Genomic DNA, 22,627 nt, shown 5'->3' with positions numbered 1-22,627 from the left:
ATGATATCAAGTTGGCCTTTAGCCACTAAATCCTAATCTGTTTTTCCTTGCGTCTACCAAATTCGAAGAAGGCATGGCAGAGATAAACAAAGCCAAAACTGAGGTGGCCACAACCTTGACCTTTGACCACCAAAATCTACTCAGTTCTTCCATGTATTCTAATAAAGGTTTAGTGCCAAATTCGTCAAAGAAAACAGCTCAGTAGTTCAGAAACTAGCCATGTGAGTAGCTGCCAAACTTCTGGCCCCACCTGTTTTGCATGAGTAAGTGAATGTGGTGGGTTGAGCACGGCTTCCTGCTGAGCATCTCTCTTGTGTTCAGCCCCAATTCAGTGACTGACTGCAGAATTCAAACAACACAAAGCTGGGTCCATCAAAGAACCAAAGAGTCAGACTGAATCTGAGCCTTGTCCCAGAACGAGATGGTCCACTTTGATAGACTGACACACACACACACACACACACACACACACACAGACAGACACACTAGGGCAAAGTCTGGCAATGGTTAGGAGTTAATCAACCTGTTTATTGCCCCTCTGTGACAGGCTGGTGTTTTTGTTTTTATCTCTCTCCCCTTCCTTCATCCTTTCTTCCTCTAAGATCCTGCTGCGGTAAAAATCAGACCCAATCAGTCATTCGCAGAAGCAATTAACTGCAATTGGCCAGGGCTGAATGGGGATTTTACTCCACAGTGTGTGTGTGTGTGCGTGTGCGTCTGTGTGTTAAAGTGTGTGAGCTCTAGTGACTTTCTGTGACTTATTGCTTTCTCAGACATTCATTCAGGAAAATGCTATGTGTGGGCTTGTGTGTTTTTGTTCCTGAAGAGACAGGTGGATCATCGCAGGTCACAAAGTGTATGAATATAAGCTGCTGCATGTTGAATCATTACTGTGTGTAACTTTAACAATTTCCTTGACTTAATTTTTCACAGTTAATTCAATATTTAAGCTGAAATGCCTACTTTTACTGAAAGTTATTTTACCAGCCTCTTTTATTATGAAAAATCTCTGATTCCAGAGCATACCAAAGGGCATACCAAAGGGAAGAAAGTAAAGTTAACAACGCATTAAAAAACACACAAAACAATAATAATTAGTTTCAGGTATTGCATTTAAACCCAGACATTGTATACGTTGGAGGGTGGGGAGGGTAGTGGCATGCACTTTTTCTCTGCTGATGATATTATGTCTCTGAGGGTTTAAATTTACTGGTAATTGCCTGCTAGCGTGATCTCTGCACCGCACCTCCAGGGGAAACCCTAATCAGTTGTACACTTGTCAGCTGTTAGTGTAATTCCTTTGCAAAACAAATTAATTACTCTTAAAGAACTGAAGGTTGAGAGCTGCTGTGGGCATCACTGGGATGAGAAATATTGAAAACTAATAAAACTTTTTCTTCTTCTTCTTTTTTTCAATTTTCTTTTTTCTTTCGATATCTGATTTAATTAATTTAATTTAATTCAAACTCTTACTTAAGTAAGTTTAAAGGCCAGCTGGGTCTTATATTAACTGCAACTCACAGAGCAGCTGTTGATGTTAGATGAGCAAGTGCTGACGGATAAGTACTGTATGTGTGTCGAACGCAAGTTGACCGCAGCTACTTACTGTAGCCTGCCTTTTTGTGTTTGTGTTTTCTCCCATGTCTGTAACATGGTTCACAGTTTTTCTTTGGTTCCACTGTGTTTCTTTTGGTTCTATAGAGACCTCCGAGGTCTTGATAAACTCTGAATGTGTGTCTTTTGTTGCCCGTCTTGTCTATTGTCACTTGTGTATGGAGTTGACCTCCAGTTGTAGATAATGAAAGAGGGTACTTTTTTTTTGATAGCTACACAGAATATATTACAGTACAAAGATTTGGAAGATAGCCAGTTACTATTTTAGACTGTTGAAAAGCTCTTCTGGGAAGTGGATGGGATTTTTTTGTGCTGAATCATGGTTTTGCACAAAAATGCCAAAGTGCGGGTGCATGTGCCCATGATTGTGTGTGTGATTTACTCGTCTGCTTTAATGTTATACCCTGCTTTGTCTGTGTGCGTCCTTTGCCCTTCATTAGAGATGCAGAACCGCTCTATTTTTGTGCCTCACATTTCTCATCAATATTTTACTCCCTCTCCTCCTCTTCTCTCCTCTTTTTCTCTCTCCATCTCTCCTTCTTGGGCATTAGAATAAGGTTTTATCTATGCTTCACCACACACCATTGAAGGGCTGGCTGGCTGGCTGGAATCCCGTCAGGACGATATGAGTTGCGTCTGGTGCTATAAAAAAAAACTGCCACTGCCAGATGGTTGCAAACAATCCTTTTGCTATTTGTTTTCAACCTGTATTTACTCAACGTGGGTTGACAGAGTCCAGTATATGGCTACACACTTTTCAGCTATCCACACAGGCGTTGTCCAGTGCAAGCAATCTTTCTGACACGGGGTCATTTGGCAAATTCATCAGAGCAATGGTGGTCAAGGGCAGGTCAACTGGTTATAGCAGTTAAATATAGTTCTGTCCAATTCTCCCACCAGGAATGTCAAATCATATTCCCCCTGCTGAGTCAATTCCTGCCGCCCCATCAACACTAATGACACTATGTAGACAGGAGGAGACAGAGGGAGAGTTAAAAGAGCAGAGACCCCATGTAGTGCAACATAATAACAGCGTGCCCTCCATACTGATGAGCCATGGCAGATGCTACAAATGTAGCTGAGGCTGCAAACGTTTAACCTTTGAACGGACGTATCTGCAGGTGGCACCGTTTCAGTTTATCTCCCTGTTCTCTGGCTTTTTGCAAGGGCAAGTCCAAGCTGTGAGTGAGAGATGGGCTTTGTTTGTAACACTTTGTTTTTTAACAGGTCAGTAAATCCTTTGTACTTTTCGTATGCTCCTGAAAACTTTCTTTGTTTTCAAAATAGGACTGAAAAATGAATCAAAAATATTATCAAAATTGCAGGGGCTGCATTTTTCACATTTTAATCACATCTTATAGTTTTTTTCCCCCTGTGAACATGATACCATTTTAACCGAAATTGTAACTGATATTGCAATTGTGCTAGGCTTTTTTTTTTTGCATATCATTTAGCCATAATTGAAATGATAACATGCCACTTTTTAAAATTTCAATTAAATACTAGTTGAAGATAGAGTCAGTGCACAGCGGGTGGGCAAATATTCAAAAAATGTGCAAATTTCAGTCACGCATATGAGTCAACATGAAGTTCTCATAATCAGTGATGAATCACTGTTTACATGAGTCTAAGAAGAAAAGTTTGCTAAAACATTCCCTCTGGTAATCAACAGTGACTTTTAAACACGCCGCAGTTAGATTAAGGTAGCAATCTCGACTATCATTTAAATAATTATGTGTTTAGCAGCAATGCAGCAAACAAGGAGGTTGAACTTGTGAACCACTGACTTTAATATTTAAATATTTAGGTGTGATTATGACAGACCTGCAGGTGATGGACTTCACCCTTCGCCTTCTCTGCCAGGTGACCAACTTCTTTAGCATAGCTGCTCACAAAGTATGGGAAGTTATTTCTTGATTTTTTAATTAAAGCCAGAATAGTTTGTTTTGCCATCCCTAGAATTATCAAGTCATCAAGGACATGAAGTCATCGAAAAGGGTGGGTGATGATCCGTGACTCAGTCAAAGTCTAATCAAAGATCAAGTCCTAATTTAAATTAAATTTTACCCGTGACACTTCTTTCAGTCAGACTACGAGTCTACAAAAGCCCATGATTGCTGTATTGTAGCTTTCATCATTTCTTTCAGTAATATGTTTTTCCTTCTCTCCTCCATATACTCTAGGCATTTAAAAGTTGTACTCTTCTCTTCTGGTGACAAAACTTGTAGTGTCAAGCCTCGTAGCATCTGCTTAGCTGTAAATAGAGTCTGGTTATGTCTGCAGGAGACCAGGGTTCAAACCCCACCTGGGGCAGTCTGTACCGAAAAACACAACGCAGAGGGCCAGATTGACATCGGCTACACTGGCATAAAACAAAAGACTTTAAGACGCAAAAAAAATCACACATCGTTGGAATCTGTAGCAATGGTAACCAACTTTCAGTTTATGTTATGAGCTGTTGTTATGTTAGCAGGGACAGGCTAACAGCCTAAACAAGCTGCTGGTAGCCTTTGTGAACGCTACAAGTGGCACAACAGCATTATAGGACAGTGAACAACTGAAAATTACTCACCATGCTGATCTGCATCAAATACAAAACATTCACATGTCAGTATATTTACATCAGAATATAAACAAAATATATGTACTCAAAAACAAATAGATTATTCAATGGTCTTTGAGGTTTTGTGGATTATTTAAAAATGTCAAGATTAGATTTCTCCCATCATCTCAGCTGCAGACGTGACTCACATCATGACATAATTGAATCATGATCCCTGAATCAGAAATCACAGTTTCAGTTTAGTGAACTGATTTAATCCAATTAATCAAATCACTAAACCCAAACGTCTGGCAAAGTCCCTGCATATGATAATGTTTCTGTTCCATATAAAATGTCCAAATATAATTGTATCCCTAAATTATGAGGGCAAGTGGGGCATTTATTCAACAAAATGTATCATATTTTGCGGTCATTGTAATAAATTACAGCAACGTTGTGAGATGAAACGCCTAATGCTAAAATGTTCATGCTTTATTTATAAAATGCTCCCACCTACCTACAGTGGCCTGCTGATAAAAAAAAAAGCAACTGATTGTTTGCTAATTAACTTTGAGGCCACTTTTGAAAATCTGGCTGTGCTCCAGCTGTGTGTGTGTGGTAGTTTTTTTTTTCCGGTTTATGTGTATCAAAATAAAGGTGTCATTATAGAGGGCATTAGCCTCTTTGCCTGCCTTTATTAAGCCACACATGAAGGGCTTTATTTCATCAGAGCTGACACCCTCCCCAGGAATCATTTCTTTTTGCAATTTTCTGCTCGGTTTCATGTTCCATTACTGGCAGATTATGCTTTTTCTCTGTCTTGCACATACACTCATTTATGGATGAGCTCACTTCACACACAAACACATTTGCAGCACTTACACACATACACACACAGCTGCACACACATATTGTGAATGCTCATGATCCCATGCACTATTGTTACTGGACCACTGGTTGCTGAATGGTGAATGGGAGCTTAGAGGAGAGGACAGTAGTTAAACCAGCACTGAATTGCTTTCTTTACTATGAAAGTAAAATCAATTCCAAAACCTATTACCTGTACGGATGATTTAAAGGCACTTTGTGAAAGGAAAGGTGAGTTTTTACTCCCTATTTCATCCTAATTTATCTCTATATGTTTACCTGTGTGTGTGCAGTTTTTGTGTACAGGGGAGATTGGATTATATTGACTCTAAAGGTGCTGATTCAGATCATAGGATAAGATTTGTTTAAAGGGCTTCTCCACACTAGAGGCCCGATGCATTGGTAAAGGTTTAGGTCCCCAAGAGCTCTTGAAAGAGGCCCCCTCCACCTTGTGTCAAAATGGGTGTCAATATCTATCCATCTGGTCATGAAAAGAGAAATAAAAATAAAAATAAACCACCCTGACTGTGAATTCAAGCAATCACGTAAACACCTTCTCTTCAAATCTGAAGTCGGTAAAAGAAATAATATAATATATAAAAAAAACATTTTTCTGACTGTCACTTCAGCTGCAGTGTTTCTCCCCGTCCGTTTGTGTTTTGCTCACCAGGCACCAGGGCTTTGTTCACAGTGAAAACACAGACATTTATTATGTTATGATAAATGCCAGTGGGGAAAAGTGTTTATGAACTGCAGCATGAAAAAGATAACCATGAAAGGAAAAATAATTAGCCATTTTATTGTTCTTTTTTTATCAATTAATTTATTTGCTTAATGAATGATTTCCGTTTTATGTTTCATCTCATTATTGAATTGTATTCTCCATATTGTTCACCTGACACAAATGCTGATAAATTAAATTGAAATGGCACTGAATTAGTCACACGTGTTAATGTGTTAAAATGCGTGCATATATATGTGCATGACATTAAAGCTGCACATTTCAGACAATTTAAAGCCATAATATCAGGGTTTTTTTTTCCTTTCTATTTTAAAAAGGGATACTCAGTGATGATTTCTGGTTATTTCATGATACTGGCTGGGTTATGTAAAACAGTTGGCTCTGACAGGTAAAACAACAGGTTGTCTTCCTCTTTTTTAGTCACTGTTTAACTCTGGACCTGCCGGCTGTGCCATTGTGTATAATCATGATAGACTTATCTATGACAGAGTTTACAAACAGCTTCGTTCATCAAGCTTCTGTTTGTCTTCATAACTGTAAAGGTGACTCGTAGAGTTCACTCTCCACCTGAGGTCCCTTGTTCACTGTGCAAGCCTACTCATTAACAAAAGAGGCAAATGTGTTGTAGGGGAGACCGGGGATGGTTGTAACAAAGAGATTGTTGTAACAGCATCACTTTTACCAACAACATTAGAGTGATGTGATCAATATCATGTGTTATCACTCCCTCACTGATATTGCATATGCATTTGAATGGCTCTATGAAGAAGTGTGTAGGGTTTACAGCCCAAAAACATCTTTTTAGGTCAGAAACTAATCTTTTTTAGACCAAATCCAAGTTCTGACCAGTATCGATACCGTTGGTGTTTGAATTAGGCAACTTGTATAAGATGAAAGAGCAGGTTCTTAGGTAAAATGTGAGTCATTTCATCAATGTTTATATCAAACCACCATGCTGGTACAGCTGGTCAAACAATGACTGACAGAGGTGGGGATGGTTGTAACACCTTTTATCTTTGTTGTTTTATTAAGTGTCATTAAGTGTCACCATCTTTCCTGGAATTTTACCTGGATTATTAGCTGCTTCTGACCTCCTGCTGAAGGTTTCCATTCATACACACCCTTCATTGGTATTATCAGAATATGTTCTTTAAAGCAGAAGTAAGTGATATATTTGTGTTAATATAAGTCTTAAATAGTTATATCTTCCGACAGCAATCACTTACATAGAGTGTTTGGACTGAAACACGGGTCTCTCAGTCCCTCTGCTCTGCTCTGAGCCGAAGAGAAAACATTTATCGTATCCTACAGTTTTTATCCAATGAGGAGAGAGAACGGCATGCAGGGCTGTGTGTGCAGCCAAGGAACGCCGTGAATGTGGCGACGTAGGGACGAGGACTGTTATGGTGCGTTCAAGGAAACTCGTATTTTTCCGACCTGTGAAGTCGTACCAGTTCGATCTGGTACGAGTTCACCGGTCGGAAGTTACGAGTGGCCGTTATAGTGACTTTCACCGGTAAAACAGGTCGGAAAAACACGAGTGGGTTGCCTGGAACGCTACAAAGTCGTAAGTTGTGACTTGAAGCTGTAATTTACGATTTCAAAAGCCTGCCTGGAACGCAGCATTAGCGAAAACGACCGGATCGCTTACTTCTGCTTTAATACAGCTTTCTAATGTTAGGATCCACACCACTGTCACTGCTTATTTATCCGTCAGTGATGGGGTTTCTTTGTTAATACTGAACCACAGGAAGATGCTTTCGTGTTGGAACATGCACAATAAACTTACATAGATCCATATTTTTTGGTTTGGTCTCAGTTTATAGTTTTTAATCTCACTGTTACAATTTACCCCAGGTTGTGTTACTACCCCCTTGCATTTGACATCAAATAGTGAATTCTGTGATAGTTTAAGAAGTTCAAGGCACTGCTACTTGTACAGTAGTGGACAAATGAGGGTATTCTGTGTCAAAATTTGAGAGCCCTACCATGAACACTATGCAAGTTATATGAGCTGAGACAAAAAATGTTACAACCATCCCCAGTCTCCCCTAGTCATTAGTTATCCTTAATTTGTACGCATCCTTTTTATATTTTGTCAACCTTTAGTAGACTCAAACTCTGGAGAGTTTTGTTTTAGTCAAAGAAAACTATAGCCTAAATATTTTTAGTCTACCTGTAGTTGATGAAAAAAGTTTAGACTTTCCTTTTAGTCATCATAACCTTTGTTGACAAATATGTTCTGAACAACATGTGTGTAGTTTTGGTCAAGGTCAAGAATGAGCTTTTAAATCAAATTTGCTTTTCAAACGGAAAGAAAAATGTTCTTTTGAGCGTCTGGTTTGCTGTTGTTCATTTTAAGCAAAACACTCAGGTATGCAGTCTGGTAAGAATGCAACATCAGCAAATCCTTTGCAAACCAAGCCTTGCAATGTGAGTGAATCATTGCTATGATATAAATTTTCAGTTTGATACAGAAACAAGAAAATCTCACACAATGGAGGAGAATCCTGGAACAAATCCCCTCATCCCTGTTGTTAGTCTTGTGCCAGAAAGGTGTTGATCTGTCTGTAATGCTGTGGGCCTTAGCTGTAGTTTTGTGTTTTTACAGGTGGTACGCTAAATACATTTGTGCAGAAAATACTTGGAACCTCTTAAGACAGCTGGCTCTGGCACAAACCCCTCTTACATAGCACACTGTGCATTTTAATAATCAGTCGCTGATGGACTACATTTAGCTGCATGAACCAGATTCTGTCCTGTGGCAATTGTGTTATAGTGTGGAAACCATGTTAACCACTTAAACATAGACACATTTGTCTAAAGGTGACTCCACTCACTCACTCACTCAGCAGTGTAGCAATGTCCACATCACTGTTGTTAGTGGTTATGGCTTTAAAATGAACATATCTGTAGCCTAGGTAACAGCTTCATGTTAGGTTACCTCACTTTTTGTCATGTACCTAGAGATGTCTCTGCAGTTTTGTGGTTTCCCCCCCCCAGTAATCCTGTAGCCTCTGGGCTTCTGTCCCCACAGTACCATGCTCTCACCTTTTCTCTTGGCGGGTTTGAAATGAGTCAAATGCTCTGCTGCTGCAGTCTTGTTGTATGTTGTCCGAGCTCCTGCAGCTGCGGTGTTAAAATGTATCCAGCAGCTCGGTCCAGACTAGCTCTGTCGGCGGTGCGTTCATGGGAGTCCACGGGAAGATGATTCGGACATAGAGGAGGAGGAATGACAGCAGCCATCCAGTGAAAGGAGGACGTTTGGATTATGTCATCACTTGAAGCAACAGTAGACTGTATACCATTTCATTTACTTTTTTAACATCCTTTTTTTCCCAATCAAATGGAGATGTATCAAGGCTTAATGTTTACTAAATCATCTTTTGACACATCAGTCTTTGTCATGGGAAAAAAAGGTTGTCGAATGATACATTATGAATCAGATTTTTTCCACCATAGATTTAGTCTGCTTTTGATTTGACTTTGTTTATAATCAACTTGCAAACTATAGTATTTAGTTCATCCATTCAAAAATATATAATGAATGATATAATTAAAAAAAACAACATTTTCCCCATACATACTACTTATATTCTAATTTCAGTGCATCTGTGTGTGACTTTTCCAGCATGGCCTGCCAAAAAAGAATTAGGCTACATGAACTGTAAGTGGTGTTGCTCTGGGAACACATACATTAGAAAGAGAGGTTATTATCTGGAGGCGTACAGACGTTGTGAGGAGGAGACAGAGCAGAGCCTGTTCTCTTGGTCCCAGTCTGGTGTGATGGTGGGCGAGAATAGAAACCACGACGCATGGGTCACTGAGAGGTGAGAGTGAGAAACAGGAGAGTGCAGGAGGAGATGAGAGGTGATAGACGCCGCTGAAATGAGTGTGGAGGAATCAATGGATGAGAAAAATACCAGGAAAGGCAGCAATTTGAGACAGTTTTAGTGATTTTATAAGACAAGTCGCAAATTGTGTTTTTTTCTCCACCAGGTTATGTGTCATCAGTGGAAATATGTGGGAGAACACAATTGTTGTCAAAAATAGTAGCTACTTTTAGACTGGATGTGTGTGCTTCAGCTGTGTTTCAGTGTGTGGATTAAAGGGATGTACCCGAACCCGAATACGTTATTCGGAAGTACACAAATAATGCTTTGACCCAGAATCGTTTTTCTGTCCGAAGTTTCTCCTTTTTTCTAAAGAAAAAGAAATGTTTGAATGTGTGTTTTGAGCATGATTTTGAGCCAACTACAAGAGATTAAAACAAAACTGAACAAAAAATGTTGGTGCATGTTTTGAGCCAATCACATCCATGCACGAGACACTGCCTGTTGGGTTTTGGTGAATACAGCCCTCAGGCTCAGTCCCTTATATTATCGCAGAGGAGCAACAGCACATAACCAGGTGACTCTGGTTCACACTCCAACACAGTGGGTGGCGGTGATGCACCTTAACGGGAAAATAAGCGGCTATAAAACGGTGGATAAATTCAGTCATTCAGTCCGATTACGTTTGGAGAGTCTAGAAGAGCCGTACGATTAAATTATTTTATTCCTGTTCTATAGCCGAGAGTTAAAGCAGAAGTTAGCCGGCTAGCTCGGCGGAAGTCTCTAGTGTGCCCACTTCCGGTTTCTTCCCGAATACGAATAACGAATTCAAGGTTTTTTTTTAAAGCCTGAATCCGAACTTGAATACAAATAGTGCACTGGCTTTACACCCCTAAATGCATTATCTGTGCTGCTGCCACACTTTGGCAGGTGTGTGAAATGGACTGCAATCATTTATTTTGAGTGAAACTAGCACTCACACATTCACACACATATTTCTTGCAGAAGAAGTGTGTGTACATAGGTTGCTCTATGATAAGCATTTCATTAAGCTCAGTTAAACAACTTCGGCACTAATAGATGAGTCTCTGTAATGCTATGAGTCATTGTCGATCTTGTCATCCGTAAACCTGTTTGTACTGGTGCACACGACTGGCTTTGATTGTGTTCATTAAAGATGTTTGTTTCATCTTTGAATTCTTTTGTTCGTCATTTTACAGCGGAGGAAACGTCTTTAAAGTTAACTTGCAAAAACAGTGAGCTGTTCCTCTCTGCCGCAGGTTAGAAGACGGCCTCCTCTTTTTTGTAAGATCAGATTCATGACCTTCATTTTTTTGGCAATTTAATCTTAAAGATAGTGCCAGTGTGTCTAATTCTTCCCTGGGGAAATAAAACCCATCATTAGCCCATCACTCTTTCTTTTTTTTTTTTTTTTTTTTACCAAACACTTTCCATTGAGGTCACTAACTTGCATCACTCACTCAGTCACTCAACAAAACTAGGTATTTGTCTGTGAAAAGATGTGACTGCAGGCTTTTATATTTGTTGTTATTGTAGTTTGGATGTTGAATATCATTTTATGCATATGTAGTGGTGATATGTGTGGGTGAAAATGTCCTATGTACTACTGATACAACTTTTATATATGGGTAATAGGTCAAATCTGCATCCCACTTCACACACTGACAGGCCACCACTAGTAAATGACAAACTTTCATAGCAACCTAGTGAACCATTCCATGTTGAAAAATGGCATACATTTCATTAGATAACCGGATTAACTTGTTGTGGAATAGTTGATAGAGGCAAAAACAATCTGCCATGCCTCTATGATATCATACAAAATGTATCAATCAATCCATATACCTTTCTTTACATTTAGTGGCATTCACAGTATAAAGTGTTGGTTGGTTTAAATTGGCCTTGTGATAAACAAAATCCTTGAGTGAATTACTGAGGAACTATCACTTCTATGTTAAAGGAGCATTATCGCAAATCCAAATTCTTAATTCGGCCACTAGATGGAGCCAGGCGGAGCATATCAGATATAAACAAGCGGGCAGCTGTCAGAGAGAGAGAGGAGCCTCGTTTAGTCCTCCCCTTCTCCCCCTCCTCCTCCCTCCTCCTCCCTCCTCCCCCCTCCCCCCTCCTCCTCCCTCACCAGGCTGAATGAACGTGCAATCGCGGGAAAGGAAAAAGAAAACTCGCTAGTGGAAGCGGCAGCTCTACTCGCGCACAACCACAACAACGGCAACAACAGCAACTGCAACTTCCTCCTACAAATGTATGATCGTTGGTGTGACGTGCAGACCGCAGTGGGACGATTCAGTGACTGTAAGCAGCCTAACACTGCTACATTACAATTTACTGTTGCATTTTTCCGGTTCGGAGGTCGGATTTGCGAGTTTCGAGTGCAATTGAACGCAGCAAGCGCCGGGCCGGCTTGGATCATAACAAAGACAAATGCTGCATTTGCCCCACGGACACTATACTGTTGGCGATTTTTTTTGTAAATTTAGTTATGGCTCCCCCCGACCCATGTTTTGCATATTTCAGTTTGTTTTATGCTATTACTGCTGTATTTGCGATAATGCTCCTTTAAGCTTGAAAATATTCAGATATTAATTTTATTGCTCAGCCTTATCACTGTAATTGCTGTATTGAGCTAAAAAATGAGCCCTGGTCCTGCATATATAAACACAAAGCACGGATCAGCTTCATGCTTATTCATCAGCTTCTCACCTCTTAAATAGTTTCAGCAAACCACCAGTGATCTGTCAAATGACCACATGTTTGTTGAGCAGCTGCACTCATGAGTTCATATCGAGAGAAAAAATGAAAGAGAGAGGGAGAGAGAGAGAAAGAAAGAGAGAGATTACCGAAGTCCTCACATGAATTTCTGCGGAGAATGAAAAAGAAAGAGGGGGGAAAATGATCTCGGTTCAGTCTCTTCCTGTGAAAATGTATTCACTGAGGGCATTATTCAACAGTGTGCAATTGTAAAAGATGCAAGTGAAATTTCCTTGTGTAAAGAGAAGCGTTAGGAAGTGGTAAAAGATAAACCTTTAAGTGAGGAAGCACTCGGGGAGTTTAACCGGAGTAAAATCACAAACGTTAAGAGAATGACATTTAGTGGTGGGTTATTCGGAGCAGGGCAGCCAGGAAGGTTGTGAAATGCTCATAATGACATTTACAGTAACCTTTTCCTGTGACTTTTTAAGAAGGGTTAAAACCACAGAGACGGAAAGATGGGGCTATGTTGGGTCTTTGCCATTAATCAAACTGTGATTGCGCCATGCCACAGCCCAAGGGCAATTTCTTTTCTCACTCGTTAAAAAGTGAGGGTGAGGAGGAGGAAGAGGAGGGTCACATACATTTAACAGTCAGTGCTGCAGGGTGGAAGGAGTTAATCATTTGACCACTCATGCCAGGGCTGGGACCTGTGGCAGAGTGTCTTTGAGCCAGACTACGTCCTGCTGCTAATTCTGACCTCCACAGGGGAGTCGAAGCAACTCATTACCATTGATAAAAATGAATACAAAGCGCACTCTCTTGTTAAGAATGTTCTCATGGAAATTCAGGTTGCATGAATGTTTTATCATCACCAAATTGCTCATTATTATGTACAAATGTGTTTTGGAAACCATGGCTATGCACATTAATTATGAAGAAAAGCAGCTTAATGGAGTTGATTTAAGGGAAGGGAGGCTGCTTAGAAAAACACTGACTGTAAAAGACCTGAGAGCAAATGTGATCAGACATTTACAAAATGTTTGCGAGCGAGACCTACTGCTGGCAAAATGAAAGGAAAATGCCTTCTGCGGTCAAAACCTCTCTATCGTTCCTGTCCAAATTAGATGTCAACTCACAAATGCCATCCTCAAAAACACCTGAATCCCATGATATCTGACTCTTTCTTTCCCATCCAAAGGCAATCTTCATCTGTGGTGCTAGTGACAGAGCTGCTGGGGCGCTGAGAGTACATTTAAAGGTAATGTTTGTAAAGCTGCACTGAATGAATGACCGATACTCCGACAACCTCTGAAGCACTTGTTGACAATATGCCGCTGACATTTAGCAGCCACTGCCTCCTCACGGAGGTGGGGAGGCACTGATGACAGAGCAGTGCAGCTGCACCACACCCTCATATCCTGAGGCAGTTGAGTCCCTAAACTCAGTGAAACACATCAAATGCCCTTAGAATAGAAAATGTATGGGCTGTAGGAAATGGTACTGCTGATGCTGGTGCTCAAAAAGTTGTTTTTTTGCCACTGACCTTTAAGAATTCATCAAAACACAGATCTCAACACTTGCAAAGACAAAACCACTGACTTCATAAGTTTGTAGCAGCTGCTACAAACAACTAGAAAAGAGACAAATTAAACTTTACAAATTTAGATTCTACAAACAAAACGTATGATGAGTTTCTCAAAAATTATGCATGGTTAGATTCAAGTTATATTAGCATCCTCTCAATCGGCCACAGTGAATCACTGCCTACAAGTAAAATAATCTGTAATACTAAACCAGCAGCGAACAATGGAGCTGGAATGGAGCCAAAAGTAGTGAATTTACCTTTGATACTTCCTGTATATTTTGTTGCTAATAGTTGTGTACTTTGACTTGTGATGGATTGCTTTTACAACATGGTAGGCCTATTGTTACTATCACTCAAATTAAACAAAGAAATATAGGAAGTACATCCACACAGTTACCCTGCCTTGCACAGAAAATAAAGCATACCTTGCAAAATATGGAAACAAACTCTTTAGCTCTTTTGAAGCACACATTTCAAGCTGTGACTTTAAAGTTGAAGTAAATAAACAACTGCTGAGTCCGACACCTAAACCACCATGGGCAGGTGCAGACAAAGGACAAGAAGTTTGTTTGAATAGAGGCGTGTATTTGCATGTCAGTTAGTCCACCTGTTGTACCTAAAGCTGGGCGGGGGTGTTGTAATGCAGGTTGTTTGCAATAGGATGTGTTTATAGTATTGTCCAGTAGAGGAAGTGGGTATAATAGCTGGTATTATTTGAGTGTGCTCCATTTTAACACAATCATCAAAGCTTTGACTGCATGTCCCAACAGAGGAGGAATTTCTCCTGTTTTTGAAGTCATCCCTTGTTGGGTGTATGAAAACCTGCATCCTCACAAATCACATTGACCAACACAGAAAAGCAGGTTAGCTACTGTGTCTAGTAAAAACATCACTGTGTCTACTGACACAGAGTCGACTTGACTCATTTTAGAGATATTGTTATTTCAGTTTCACTTCTCATGTTCTAGATACAGTGTTTTAATTCATCAAATAAAGGTAATCTGTTTGTATCGTTATGTAAAGCAAACACTAGCTAGGGTAAAGAGGAGAACTTCTTGACATTGCCTCATTTAAGTGGCAGTCACAAAGACTTTAGTCCCGGTTGAGTTGGCAACACCTGTAGTTAGTGGTGGTTACAGCAGTAAATGTGGTTTCATACTACAGGTCACAAAATTCTCAGGGCTGCAAAACTATGCTAGTTTTCAAAAAGAAGTCAGACATTAATTATCCATGATGCTGTGAGAAACTGAGTCGGATTTTATGCAGCACACGGCATGAGTCTGCAAACAGCAGCGTGCAGTAAAAGGAGCTGTTTGGAAGTTGAGGTGAGCAGCCTGCAGTTCTTCATCTATAACTGTGGCTGCTCCCTCTTGTTCCATTAATCCCTGTAATATTTCACACTGTCAGAAAACGACCGTTGTTTTGTTTTGTAGATGCATTTTTGCAAGTGCTAAGCTCACCAAGAAACATTTTGCATTTCCTGTAACTACTTCATCGTAAAAGTCGACTCAAATTCTGCCACTTCAGTGCTTTTAATGTGAAGCAGCAGCTTTGGGAAATGTTTGGTTTGCATTTTCTCACGTAATATCGGACACCCATTTCTTAATACTGTGCATGTGTAAATATTGCAGTACTTTCATCAGTGGGCCATAAGCTCAATTACCACTGAGTTACCTCATTCAGTGATATATACTGAATTAACAACCACTTATTTAAATGGAAATATTTGGGATTGCCACTTAGGAAGCGGAAATCTCATGAAAACACTAAAACCAGTCTATTAGTTCATCTCTCACCTCCCAACATCCTTCCCCTGTCTGTGGCTCTCATTTGCATGATTCAATTCATTATTCACACAGGGGTAAAAAGTGCATTTGGATATTTACAGATTAAGATAAACACATCAAATGAACTACTGTGTCCATGTTCATCGCAGTGTTGTTGTGTTGTCCAAAAGTATGCCTCACAGCTGTGCTTTTTAATCGTGTTTGTACAACAATGGATTTGTATGGCACAGAATATGGTTTAATCAGGCTTTGGCTAAACACACAATTCTTGATAATAGGATCAATTCATTGTTAGTTTTTTTCTTTTCATTGGATTTGTTGACAAAAAATGTGAGTATTACCAGATTTATCCTTTAAGCCTTATGATGTGCAAGAACTTTGTTATTTAACTGATATTATAGTAACGCCATGACAGAGAGGGATGCTGCCTGTACTGTATAGGCCATTGTAAAGAATCTCTGTTCAAGGACCAACAGTGTGCAGCTCGGAAAACAGACTCTTTGTGTTTATACCAACCTATTACAGGTTTAATCAATCACGCACGAAGATGATGCTTTGAGGGCACTGATAAGCAGGTCTAGTTGGCCATGTAACTCAAATTACAAATGTGCTGCAGCGTGTAATCACTTTTAAATGTCAGTATCTGGGTACAAGTTCAAATGCAGAAATGCAGAAATGCCTCACATGATGTATGCAACGTGTTTTCGTTTTTTTTTTTTTTTTTTTTTTTACAACAGATGTTTAGAGGAAACCATTGTTGCCAGTTCTTTAACAGCATGTAACCCATTTACCACTGCCTCATTTCCATCAGCAGCTGTGTATCGTCGCCACCGCTGAATAAAAGGGCCCATCCTAAAGAACGGCAGAGGAACACAAGACATTCAAGTCTACTGGGAGTCCAGACTAGTGTCTAGATTAGAGGGAGATCCTCTTAAAGGCATCGTGCAGACAGGATACTCTGTCTTGTTCCCTCCTCCCCAGAACATCTCCTCTGAGACCACTGATTTAGCTGGCAGCAGGCTAGCTGCGATCCGCTTTGTCTAGATGCGCGCACACACACACACAGTCACACTGAAGAAGAACCTCAGTGTGAATTGAATACATCCATGCCACTGCACAAAGAAACAATAGCTAGTCCCCAGTGAGTCCGTGTGTGTGTGTGTGTATGTGTGTGTGAGAAAGAGAGAGAGAGAGAAAGAGAGGGAGTGAAAGATGTAGTTGTCATATGTTTGTCTTACATGAGTAACTATTAAGGCTAACAAGTAGCTTTGAGCTTTGGAGAGAATTTGCAACGTCTCACACACACAAGACCTTAGTGGATATACGGTACGACAGAGGCTGGAGTTTCCCTAGTAACAGTGTTTACCTTCACACTGTCGCTGATGGATACAAAGATGCAGACCTTCATAAATATACATGCACACAGCATATGGACGATACACACGCGCATGCACACACACACACACACACACACACACACACACACACACACACACACACACACACACACACACACACACACACACACACACACACACTGAGAGTCGTCTGAGCTCACACAAACAACCTGACTCTCACAGCTATGGTAGTTAGGTCTCACACTTTCACCCACTCACACATTCATATATAGTATATAGAGCTGAAACAGAAATGCACACACACACAATGTCATGTCAGATGGTGGAAACATCTCCTTGAGCTAACAATAACAGTGTGGTGTGCATTATCTGCCTGCAGCTCTCTCTCTCACACACAAACACGTACACACAATGGTAAATCTTTCTTTGAGGCTTATTAGTCACAGACCACAAACACACATACAAACTCTCACACCAGCTGCCCCACTACCCTGATTTTTCAAACTCAGAGGGGATGTCTGACGCAGGCACTCACTCACACACAAACACACACACCTGGAGCAACCTGAATTCAACATTGAGCCTGTCCAAATTCTCCAAACAGTCATAAGAAGAAGAAGAAAGCAGAGGGGTAAAACAGAAACAAATGGATGTTAATCCAAATCAACCAGGATTACATGTTTGTTTATGTTTTTGAATTATTGAAATAATGTCTAATTTTGACTAAACCTCCTAATTTGAGCCTGAAACCTCAGTGCGAACACTTCTGGTTTGCGTCTTTGCCACTGTTTCAAAATGAACTGAATTTTAAATTACCTTTGCCTTTGGATGGAAACAGTATATTTTTGGCTTTAGTAAAACAATGAGCAGTGAGGGGAGTCAAGCAATACGGAGCAATAATGAAGAAATAGCGGCCAACAGGGGCTAAAGAGAATTAGAGGAATGGGAGGAAACAAGAAAGGAAATGTGTCAATATATTCACAGCAAATCCAAAAGAATAAAGTATGTGGGTCAATAGCAGGAGAAAATCTTCTGAAAGCACATTTACAAGATCCACAGCCTCATTAGTCTGTATGTTGACATGAGGAATGTCTGAGAGCTGAGATTGTAACATCTGCGTGCGCGCGCGCGCGCGCACACACACACACACACACACACACACACACACACACACACACACACACACACACACACACACAATGGACAGGAGACCTGCCTCTGATTGAATATGTCAGTGAAGCAAACATCAGCTACATCAGACAAAATCAGTCCCAGCAGAGACAAATACACATGGTAGAATCCCAGCATGCATGCTCCTCTCTCTCTTTCTCTCTCTTCCTCTCTCTCTCTTGCTCTCCCTCACACACACACACACACAATTACACAAAAAAAAAAACTCTTTGTCTAACTCTCCCCTCCAGCTGGATTCAACTGAATCAACAGCAGCTTTGTTGTTTACGACCACATGAGTACTTGGAGGTGAAGATTCAACCAGACAAGCTCTACAGTGGCATTAAAACATGTTGAAAACCTCTTCACCTCCACATAAGATACTGCACACACACACACACACACACACACACACACACACACACACACACACACACACACACACACACACACACACACACACACACACACACTGACCGTGCTCTCATGACTACAATCGCAAATGAATCATAGCAAGTGCAGGAAGCTGGCAGCCTGAACAAAGACACACATTACAGCAAAAACATTTCCATGAATCTGCTCCCTGGTCCTTTCAGACTCAATTACGCAAAGGCAAGGGAGACGAACGCCTTAATACCAGTGAGGTGACTGATCCCAGCTTCACTGGCACTACCACAGATCACAAGCCAAGGCAAGCGGCTGACTCTCACAGCAGAGGTGTAGCAACATCAATCCAGGGATAAAGCCACCGCAGGCTTGATACAACGCATGTGCCACAATAACAGAGTGTGTTTCTTCACGCTTTATTCACAGTGCAGATGGAGAATATGCGCACAACTTAGTGAGCAGAGCTGCTGTGAAGAATCAAACACACATAATCTGGAGAGAGCAACATGCCTGTGAGTTGTGTAGCCTAAATGTCAGTGAGAGTAAAACCCACACATGGAAAAATGGCCTGTGGCCAAATGTTCCTATTGAGTCTATACAGCTGCCTATATACTGTAGCTCCCAGATCCCATATGGATTTTTCATAAAGCCTTTATGGGCTTGATGCAGATGACCATTTTACTGCCTCCAAATACTGTGGAGATATATGAAGCCTATTTGGCTTGAGGCAGGTCAGGAGGCACCAGAGCATCAATAATTCATACATCTCAGTGTGTGTGTGTGTGTGTGAGAGAGAGAAGGAAAGAGTGAGAGATGGTGTGTTATTGTACAAGACCAAAACAACACCTGCTAGACCAAGTGATCATTTTCATATTTCAACCTCCATTTATTTGAACCAAGAAAAGAGATCAGGGTTAAATCCACTAAACTTAAATACAAAAATAAGGGACTCAAATTGAAATCAATATATGAATACAATTTACACATACATCCAGTGCTGTTGATCAGGATGACAGCATTGTGAAAATGACAATACTCTTGATATGGCAAAAAAGGAGAGATTGAACAAGCCAAAATGCTTTGTTTAGGCAACTGCGTAGCCATCTGGGACTGTCAGAGGACTATGAATTAGTGGCTTTGATCTGTGTGTTATGGTCAGTCCCGGTCTTAAAGCTAACAGTAAAAAAATAGAAGGGAGACTTTTCGAGAGCCACCCCAGATCCTATCTTTCATCTTTTCACCCCACATCTCTCCCTCTCCCGGTCTCACCGTCAGGTCTGCCGCAGCGGGCGCCCTATGCAGAAGAGAAGGGGCCAAATCCATTTTTCCAGAGAAATTAAACAGAAAAACCAAACCGAGCCGTGTGCGCTTATGTGCGGGTTGTACAGGTGATTTCGCTGTTCGGGGCAATGGGTTTAGTAGAAATCGTGTGTCCCACTCGGCACGAATTCTAATCTGAAGGGGCGTTGTCTGTTTATATGGCCGCTCTCTTTCAGTTTTCAACACTCTGCAATTTGATGGGGGAATTCCACAGAGCGCCTGTGGTCCAGACGCAGCCCGGGGTCCATCCCTGACTGACAAGACAGAGAGAACAAGACAGACCAGTCCAAAAAAAAAAAAAAAAAAAAAAAAACCAACAGGTCCTTTTTGCATGTGTGTGCGTCTGTGTGCTTGTGTGCGTGTATGTGCGAGTACGTTTTGTGTGCGCAAAATCTGTGCGTCCGTGCGCATTGGCGAGAGGAGGCAGCTTGGGATGGGGGGGGGAGAAGATGGGGAGGGAGTTAAGGGAAGGGGGGGTTGGATATGGTTGGGGTAGGTGGGTGGGGGTATCAAACGGAATCCCTGATCACTCCTTGCCCCCGTTAACCAAAGACAGCTCTTTGAGAATTCCACTGGCGTCCACTCGCCTCCTCTCCCGGATCATGTCCTCCAGGCTGCGAAAGACCAGAGTGTGCACCCCGCTGCCAGACAGATGCACTTTGAGGAAATACTGCTGCTCCGCCGAGTGCGCCTCTCCCCCGGCTTTGAACTCCCGTTTCCCAAAACGACACCAGGCTGCGAAACTTTCCGAGTTGGTCCAGCATATCTCCTCGCTGCTCAGGCCCAGGTGTCCCGCTGCGTTCTGCATCACCAGGTCGGGGGGAAGCGGTCGGTACCGGTACCGATTGTTGACTATCCTCCCGTGGCGACCGCTGCTGATCTCAAGCAGGCTGTCCTTGCGGATCTCGCCCTTGTGCAGATGAATGACCTGGTCGTCCTGCTCGTAGATGGCCCAGTGGGGGGCTTGCGCGGTGGCCACGAGCTCCAGCAGGTCCCCCGGTTTGCACATAGTCAGCAAAGTTTTGGCCGAGTACACATTCAAGTCCTCGTTCTCCCGCAGCTTGGAGAAGATGCATTCCTGGGAGCAGAACGCGGAGTATTCCACCTCGCTGACCGAGAACGGTCCCTCCTCGGCCGGGCTGTGGTCCTTGGTGAAGCCGCAGTCAGACGGAGTGCGGTCGTCCACCTCCTCCTCTTCGTCAGAGAAGAAGTAGGCGACGCCGACCCGAAGCTCGTCCTTCTCTAGCCCGGACGGATCCCCCGTGGGCAGCTCGCTGTAGTTGAGGTGGGTGATCCGATCCAGTTGATTTCCCATCAATGACCTGGCAAGGCAGAGGCATGGACTGCGGTGTCTGAGAGTGATAGAGGGAAGAGATGGAGAGAGAGATAGAGAGAGAGATGGGTGTCAATACAGTAAAATGCAGCGGCAAGCAATATTCACTTTCACGAGGCGCCACACACTGAGCACAAAAGCTTGGCTGCGTTGAAATCCCTTTGGACAATTGATAAGAGAGCAGACTGAGAAGGCACTCAACACTTCTCAGCAGTCATCTACACACAGGGACGGGAGCTCTCTGGTGTTATTGAGCCGAAAGAGTACACTAACACAATCAATGATCCTCTGCCCCCTTGCTCTCCTCGCACTCGTTAGTCAATCATTAATTCCAGTGGAATGTAAAAAGAGCCTGCTGTTCCCATGCAGAGGAGGCAAGGAAGAGGAAAGAAAGGAACAACAATGTGAGAAAGGCAGCAGCTGCGTAAAAAAAAGAGAAGGTATCGTAAATAAAGGCCACTGTTGTGTCTTTACGCATGGCGCAAAGCGAAAAGAAACTGGAGAGAAAGGAGGATACCTGTGCGCTCCCCGGGGGGCAAATGGTTAAATATCCTTATGGTCCATTAGAACAGAGGCATGGGTCCCCCCCCTGCTCTCCCTCTGCCTCTTCTTCTGTCCTCTTTCTTGCCACACTTGTCTCTCACTCTTTCGCAGCGCGCACCGGGGCGCTCCGGCTGTCGTGCGTGCGTGCTAGTACTTCACTTCTTTTACAGCCGCCAGCTCCTTTTAAGTACCAAGGAGAGCTCCGCCTCGGCCGGCGCGCTCCGCCTCCGCAGGGGTTTCACTGGAGAGCGAGTCACGGAGTCCATTACCGGCGAGCCAATGGAGGCGGCGGAGGGACGTGCCAGTCAATCCGGCGGTCCAATCCGGTGCGAGCAGGGCGGCCAGCGGCGATAGGCGGCTGTTACCGTGGCATGGGTTTTGTTGTCAGAGAGCTGTGGAATTCTCTACATGATCAGCGGAGAGTCCTTATAGGCAAGTTCAAGGCAACAGTCATCAGCGATAAGCGCTTGCATATCTCAAGAGGAGCACATGAGAGAAGCTGAGTTTTTTTTTTATTGCGCTCCTGCTGCGCTATAAACATCTCTACTATCTCAGAGCTGCTGCTCCAACACTGCGCCCTTATCGTGGGCACACTGTTGCTACAGGACAAGACAAATGTGTCCCCAGCCTCCTGAATACACGAGCAGGTTCTGTCCTTCAGTTCAAATGTGGAACTTGCAAATTATTTCCACTTCTTCCACACAGCCTGTCACGATATGAGAGTGTGTGTGAGCCTGGCATGTGCTGAAGGGAGGGGCTGGAGCCAGGTGTGTGTGTGTGTGTGTTTGAAACAAAGAAAGGAGTCAAGAGGAG

The 22,627-nt window shown here is 42.2% G+C and overlaps 1 protein-coding gene across 1 annotated transcript; it reads right to left on the bottom strand.

Annotated features, from left to right (window-relative positions):
* Positions 1-19,547: 19,547 nt before the first annotated feature.
* On the bottom strand, positions 19,548-21,865 carry lratd1 (LRAT domain containing 1). The gene is made up of 2 exons (XM_084000426.1): positions 21,789-21,865; positions 19,548-21,290 (listed from the first exon to the last, which is right to left on the bottom strand). The coding sequence occupies exon 2, from the start codon at positions 21,251-21,253 to the stop codon at positions 20,465-20,467; it is 789 nt and encodes a 262-aa protein (XP_083856552.1). The 5' UTR covers positions 21,254-21,290; positions 21,789-21,865; the 3' UTR covers positions 19,548-20,464.
* Between the last annotated feature and the right edge of the window lie 762 nt (positions 21,866-22,627).

This window comes from Trachurus trachurus (assembly GCF_905171665.1).
Source record: "Trachurus trachurus genome assembly, chromosome: 24".
Classification (NCBI taxonomy): domain Eukaryota; kingdom Metazoa; phylum Chordata; class Actinopteri; order Carangiformes; family Carangidae; genus Trachurus; species Trachurus trachurus.
The sequence above is the reverse complement of the archived record's forward strand: the minus strand, read 5'-3'. Positions and strand labels throughout refer to the sequence as shown.